Source organism: Sprattus sprattus, assembly GCF_963457725.1.
Source record: "Sprattus sprattus genome assembly, chromosome: 15".
NCBI lineage: Eukaryota > Metazoa > Chordata > Actinopteri > Clupeiformes > Clupeidae > Sprattus > Sprattus sprattus.
Window position 1 is genome coordinate 8,487,833 of NC_137913.1, and position 7,500 is coordinate 8,495,332.

Genomic DNA, 7,500 nt, shown 5'->3' on the forward strand with positions numbered 1-7,500 from the left:
GGAACTAAACTGCTATTTCATGATGCTTCTGCAGACATGCTCATCTGCTGTGGTTGGTTAAGGAACTAAACTGCTATTTCATGATGCTTCTGCAGACATGCTCATCTGCTGTGGTTGGTTCAGGAACTAAACTGCTATTTCATGATGCTTCTGTAGACATGCTCATCTGCTGTGGTTGGTTCAGGAACTAAACTGCTATTTCATGATGCTCCTGTAGACATGCTCATCTGCTGTGGTTGGTTCAGGAACTAAACTGCTATTTCATGATGCTTCTGTAGACATGCTCACCTGCTGTGGTTGGTTCAGGAACTAAACTGCTATTTCATGATGCTTCTGCAGACATGCTCATCTGCTGTGGTTGGTTCAGGAACTAAACTGCTATTTCATGATGCTTCTGTAGACATGCTCATCTGCTGTGGTTGGTTCAGGAACTAAACTGCTATTTCATGATGCTCCTGTAGACATGCTCATCTGCCGTGGTTGGTTCAGGAACTAAACTGCTATTTCATGATGCTTCTGTAGACATGCTCACCTGCTGTGGTTGGTTCAGGAACTAAACTGCTATTTCATGATGCTTCTGCAGACATGCTCATCTGCTGTGGTTGGTTAAGGAACTAAACTGCTATTTCATGCTGCTCCTGTAGACATGCTCACCTGCTGTGGTTGGTTCAGGAACCTGGACCCGGACAGGATGAGTGTATGTGAGCAGGGAATAAAAGGAGTGGGAAGGAGACAGGGGGCTTTTTAGAGGAAAGAAGAGGTGGTGAGTTAGTCTGCAAGGCAGGGGACACTGACACCTGGCCAGAGGAAATGTTGTAAGTGTGGTTGTGTGTGTGTGTGTGTGTGTGTGTGTGTGTGTGTGTGTGTGTGTGTGTGTGTGTGTGTGTGTGTGTGTGTGTGTGTGTGTGTGTGTGTGGGTGTGTGTTTGTGTGTGTGGGTGGGTGTGTGTGTGTGTGTGTGTGTGTGTGTGTGTGTGTGTGTGTGTGTGTGTGTGTGTTTGCAAAAGACAGGGGGTGGGGGGGTTAACTGCAGTGGAAGAGTTTAGTTGTGTAATGATGGGGAAGAGCAAGACACCAGGGAGAGGAGTTCCAGAAATAGTGTGCGTGTGTGTGTCTGTGTGTGTGGGTGTGTGTGTGGGTGGCTGATGCCGGGAAGAGCAGAGAGGGAATGGGATGGGGTCTGGGGGGTTTTGGGGTGGGGGTGATGTGTCAAGAGGAATGTTTAGAGAGGAAGTGGTGTAGCTGACATGATACTCCAGATCTCCTGAGTGGTGTAGGCTGCAAAGGAAAGCATGTGTGTGTGTGTGTGTGTGTGTGTGTGTGTGTGTGTGTGTGTGTGGGCGTGTGTGTGTGTGTGTGTGTGTTCATGTGTGTGTGTGTGTGTCTGTGTGTGTGTGTGTGTGTGTGTCTGTGTTTGTGTGTGTGTGATCTTTGCATCTGATGAGAAAAACACACTTCTGAGTAGGCATCTGCTGGGCAGTGGGGGGATTGGGCGGATTGTTCCACACACACACGCACGCACACACACACACACACACACACACACACACACACACACACACACTGCCTTACAGCCTGCAACACCCCAGAGACCTGGAGCCTCATGCTGGCTACACACAAAAGGTCCAAGTCTGCTGTTACTACGAGTGCCCTCCACTCAGCAATCGGCAGATGGAAGTGTGTGTGTGTGTGTGCACACGCTTGTTTATCTGTGTGTATTTGCACGTGTCTGAATGTGTATGAGAGAGTTTTGTGTGTGTGCGTGTGTGTGTCTAATTTAGTTATTTTTTCTGAAATCAGGCCTGAGTGCTGTAACTGCGTCTGTAGAAGACTACTGCCCTATTTTCTTGATTGGGTCTCATTTATCTCTGTCAAAGACTGTGTGTGCTAGCGTGTGAGTGTGTGTGTGTGTGTGCGTGTGCTTGCGTGTGAGTGTGTGTGCGTGTGCTTGCGTGTGTTTGTGTGTGCATGTGTATGTGTGTGTGTGCATGCATGCATGTGTGTTTGTGTGTGAGTGTGTGTGTGTGTGTGTGTGTATAAAGACAGGCAGCACCATGAGGAAGATGGATCGGACCATTTCATGCTCAGGCCAGAACCTTCGGCTCAGAGGGCCAGACGACTTCGGTTCTGCCCCATAGGACCCTCACAGGAACTGTTCTACCCAGGAGAACCATTTGAGGGACTCTCTGTCTTAGAGGACTCCTATTCTGCCCTAGAGAGCCGTCCCAGAGCCTGCTTACCCTAACACCGCTATCTGTTCTGCCTTAGAGAACAGTCCCAGAACCGCTATCTGTTCCGCCTTAGAGAACAGTCCCAGAACCGCTATCTGCTCTGCCTTAGAGAACAGTCCCAGAACCGCTATCTGTTCTGCCTTAGAGAACAGTCCCAGAACCGCTATCTGTTCCGCCTTAGAGAACAGTCCCAGAACCGCTATCTGCTCTGCCTTAGAGAACAGTCCCAGAACCGCTATCTGTTCTGCCTTAGAGAACAGTCCCAGAACCGCTATCTGTTCTGCCTTAGAGGACAGTCCCAGAACCGCTATCTGCTCTGCCTTAGAGAACAGTCCCAGAACCGCTATCTGTTCTGCCTTAGAGAACAGTCCCAGAACCGCTATCTGTTCTGCCTTAGAGGACAGTCCCAGAACCGCTATCTATTCCGCTTTAGAGAACAGTCCCAGAACCGCTCTCTGTTCCGCCTTAGAGAACAGTCCCAGAACCGCTATCTGTCCTGCCTTAGAGAACAGTCCCAGAACCGCTATCTGCTCTGCCTTAGAGAACAGTCCCAGAACCGCTCTCTGTTCCGCCTTAGAGAACAGTCCCAGAACCGCTATCTGCTCCGCCTTAGAGAACCGTCCCAGACCCGCTATTTGTTCCGCCTTAGAGAACCGTCCCAGACCCGCTATTTGTTCCGCCTTAGAGAACCGTCCCAGACCCTGCTAACCCTGCTAGCCCTTACCCTAACCTGCTATCCAGTGATTCGTGTCCCTTCATCAGACAGCAGGTCTGAGCTTCCCCCTTTCGGGGTCAGTGTGAATGAAGGATGCAGGCCTGCACAGGGTGGTCAGTGTGAGTGAAGGATACAGGCCTGCACAGGGTGGTCAGTGTGAGTGAAGGATACAGGCCCGCACAGGGTGGTCAGTGTGAGGGAAGGATACAGGCCTGCACAGGGTGGTCAGTGTGAGGGAAGGATACAGGCCTGCACAGGGTGGTCAGTGTGAGTGAAGGATACAGGCCTGCACAGGGTGGTCAGTGTGAGTGAAGGATACAGGCCTGCACAGGGTGGTTAGTGTGAGTGAAGGATACAGACCTGCACAGGGTGGTCAGTGTGAGTGAAGGATACAGGCCTGCACAGGGTGGTCAGTGTGAGTGAAGGATACAGGCCCGCACAGGGTGGTCAGTGTGAGTGAATGATGCAGGCCTGCACAGGGTGGTCAGTGTGAGTGAAGGATACAGGCCTGCACAGTGTGGTCAGTGTGAGTGAAGGATACAGGCCTGCACAGTGTGGTCAGTGTGAGTGAATGATGCAGGCCTGCACAGGGTGGTTAGTGTGAGTGAAGGATACAGGCCTGCACAGGGTGGGTCACGGATGCTGTTCCTCAGTACGGATTAGAGAAGCAAGACCACATGGGTTCCTCAGTAAGAACTGGAGGAGCAAGACCACATGGGTTGCACAGCATTGGTGTCCCACTCCTTCACCTGCTCCTCAACATGGAATTCCATGTCTGTCCTTATTTATCCTTCACATCTATCTTTTGCGTTGTTTACTCAGAATAGTAATCAGTAACACTGGGACACTGAAACACTGAAATATCAAATAATTGAAACATTGAGAAAAGGACACGTCAAATCCTTTGAAACATTGAAACATTGCTACCTCTGACATCACTTTTTCCGTCAGCTGTCTTCCTCGGTCCAGCTCTGACCAAACCATAACAAACTTCGAGCACACAGTTGGGGGAAGTGTGTGTGCTGGTGTTGAACTGGTGGAAGTGTGTGTGCTGGTGTTGAACTGGTGGAAGTGTGTGTGCTGGTGTTGAACTGGTGGAAGTGTGTGTGCTGGTGTTGAACTGGTGGAAGTGTGTGTGCTGGTGTTGAACTGGTGGAAGTGTGTGTGCTGGTGTTGAACTGGTGGAAGTGTGTGTGCTGGTGTTGAACTGGTGGAAGTGTGTGTGCTGGTGTTGAACTGGTGGAAGTGTGTGTGCTGGTGTTGAACTGGTGGAAGTGTGTGTGCTGGTGTTGAACTGGTGGAAGTGTGTGGGCTGGTGTTGAACTGGTGGAAGTGTGTGTGCTGGTGTTGAACTGGTGGAAGTGTGTGGGCTGGTGTTGAACTGGTGGAAGTGTATGTGCTGGTGTTGAACTGGTGGAAGTGTGTGTGCTGATGTTGAACTGGTGGAAGTGTGTGTGCTGGTGTTGAACTGGTGGAAGTGTGTGTGCTGGTGTTGAACTGGTGGAAGTGTGTGTGCTGATGTTGAACTGGTGGAAGTGTGTGTGCTGGTGTTGAACTGGTGGAAGTGTGTGTGCTGGTGTTGAACTGGTGGAAGTGTGTGTGCTGGTGTTGACCTGCTGGAAGTGTGTGTGCTGGTGTTGAACTGGTGGAAGTGTGTGTGCTGGTGTTGAACTGGTGGAAGTGTGTGTGCTGGTGTTGAACTGGTGGAAGTGTGTGTGCTGGTGTTGAACTGGTGGAAGTGTGTGTGCTGGTGTGAGCTGGAGTTGACCCTAGAGGAAGTGTGTGTGCTGATGCTGACCTGCTGGAAGTGTGTGTGCTGGTGTTGAACTGGTGGAAGTGTGTGAGCTGGAGTTGACCCTAGAGGAAGTGTGTGTGCTGATGCTGACCTGCTGGAAGTGTGTGTGCTGGTGTTGAACTGGTGGAAGTGTGTGTGCTGGTGTTGAACTGGTGGAAGTGTGTGTGCTGGTGTTGAACTGGTGGAAGTGTGTGAGCTGGAGTTGACCCTAGAGGAAGTGTGTGTGCTGATGCTGACCTGCTGGAAGTGTGTGTGCTGGTGTTGAACTGGTGGAAGTGTGTGTGCTGGTGTTGAACTGGTGGAAGTGTGTGTGCTGATGTTGAACTGGTGGAAGTGTGTGTGCTGGTGTTGAACTGGTGGAAGTGTGTGTGCTGGTGTTGAACTGGTAGAGGTGTGTGTGCTGATGTTGAACTGGTGGAAGTGTGTGTAAAGCTCCAGTCTGAGGTGTTATTGTTATGGTTATCACACTGCTGTTGCTAAGAGCATGACAAGCCTCCTGATAGATGAGAGCCCTAAAGCATCACTGCAGCTGGACATCAAAACACACACACACACACACACACACACACACACACACACACACACACACACACACACACAAACACACACACACACACACACACACACACACACACAGACACACACACACACACACACACACACAAACACACACACACACACACACACACACACACACACACACACACACACACTCACTACTGATAAATGAAAGCCCTAGATAAGGCCTGCAGCTGGACATCAACACTCACACACTCACACACCACACATCCCCTCAGAGCCTTCATCTATCTCTTCTCTCAACATTTCCGTAACCAGAGCCGGCTTTGTAATGATTTAACTAATGAGGTCAACATAAAAACACACGCACACCCGGCCCCAGATGCACAGGCACAGAAAGAGACACACTTACTCTGTTTCAGACACTAACACACACACACACACACACACACACACACACTGTATTCATGGTTGTGTTTTGTGTGTCCAGGTTCACGGTTCTCCCTTCTGGCTCTTTGAAGATCACTGATGTCCGTGTGATTGACAGCAAACTCTACACCTGCTCTGCGGCCAACCCAGCCGGCAATGTGTCCCTTACCTACAATTTACAAGTTCAAGGTACTCTTTCACACACACACACACACACACACAAACACACACAAACACACACTCACAGCCCCTTCCCAGACAGATTTATCACCTCATCCAGTCTTAATCATGGAGCTTAACCTGTTGCTCTTGTCACCATGGTGACGCAGCTTGTCCCTGTTAGCTGGCCTGCCAGTAAACAGTCGGAATGCTCCTCTCATTAGCCTACTAACAGCTTACGCTCCTCTAATTAGCCGTCTTACAGCTAACGCTCCTCTCATTAGCCTTTTAACAGCTAATGCTCCACTCATTAGCCTACTAACAGCTAATGCTCCACTCATTAGCCTACTAACAGCGAACGCTCCACTCATTAGCCTACTAACAGCTAACGATCCACTCATTAGCTTTTTAACAGCTAACGCTCCACAGATTAGCCTACTAACAGCGAACACTCCACTCATTAGCCTACTAACAGCGAACGCTCCACTCATTAACCTACTAACAGCTAACGCTCCACTCATTAGCCTTTTAACAGCTAACGCTCCACTCATTAGCCTACTAACAGCTTACGCTCCACTCATTAGCCCACTAACAGCTAATGCTCCAATCATTAGCCCACTAACAGCTCATACTCCACTCATTAGCCTACTAACAGCTAATACTCCACTCTTTAGCCTTCTAACAGCTAACGCTCCACTCATTAGCCTACTAACAGCTAATACTCCACTCTTTAGCCTACTAACAGCTAACGCTCCACTCATTAGCCTACTACCAACTAACGCTCCTCTCATTAGCCTACTAACAGCTAATACTCCACTCTTTAGCCTACTAACAGCTAACGCTCCACTCATTAGCCTACTAACAACAAACACTCCACTCATTAGCCTAGTAACAGCTAATGCTCCCTACCACTTGGAAATTACCCCTTTTTCTCCCATTTCTCTCACATGCAGACAATCCTTAAGATGTGATGTTTTTGCCCATTCCAAAACCGTGATAAATCAACATGTTGTTTATTTCAGCAAAACCTCGAATCCAGGCGGCCCCCTCATCGCTGAAGGCTCTCATTGGTCAGACGGTTGTTCTGCCGTGTGTGGTTCAGGGGGAACCGAGACCAGAAGTCACGTGGTTCCATGACGGGCGCGCAGTGGGGCACGAGAACACCCTTAAGATCGCGGCAGTCACACACTCACACAGCGGCACTTACAGCTGCGTGGCCAAGAACAGCGCTGGCGAGGACTCCATACACACCACCCTGGAAATACTGGGTGGGTCTCTGATCCCTCTGATCAAACACTGTTAATTCAATTCAATTCAATTCAATTCAATTCAATTCAATTCAATTCAATTCAATTCAATTTAATTTAATTTAATTCAATTCAATTCAATTCAATTCAATTCAATTCAATTCAATTCAATTCAATTCAATTCAATTCAATTCAATTCAATTCAATTCAATTCAATTCAATTCAATTCAATTCAATTCAATTCAATTCAATTCAATTTTATTTATATAGTGCCATAACAATACAATTGCCTCTAGGCGCTTAACAGAGCCCAGAGCCTTAATGACTTAAGAATATATAAATCAAGTGCCTTGTATTAATATATTCCTTGTATGAATCATGTACTTATGAAAGCAGGAACATGTTT

General features: G+C 48.6%; 1 protein-coding gene across 1 annotated transcript in view; it reads left to right on the plus strand.

Moving 5' to 3' along the window:
- The window catches only part of hmcn2 (hemicentin 2), a 91,606-nt gene that overhangs the window by 40,938 nt on the left and 43,168 nt on the right, over positions 1 to 7,500 (plus strand). Inside the window, exons 23-24 of the mRNA XM_080852749.1 lie at positions 5,750 to 5,877; positions 6,870 to 7,115. Coding sequence (XP_080708875.1) covers positions 5,750 to 5,877; positions 6,870 to 7,115 — 374 coding nt within the window. The remainder of the gene's footprint in view (positions 1 to 5,749; positions 5,878 to 6,869; positions 7,116 to 7,500) is intronic.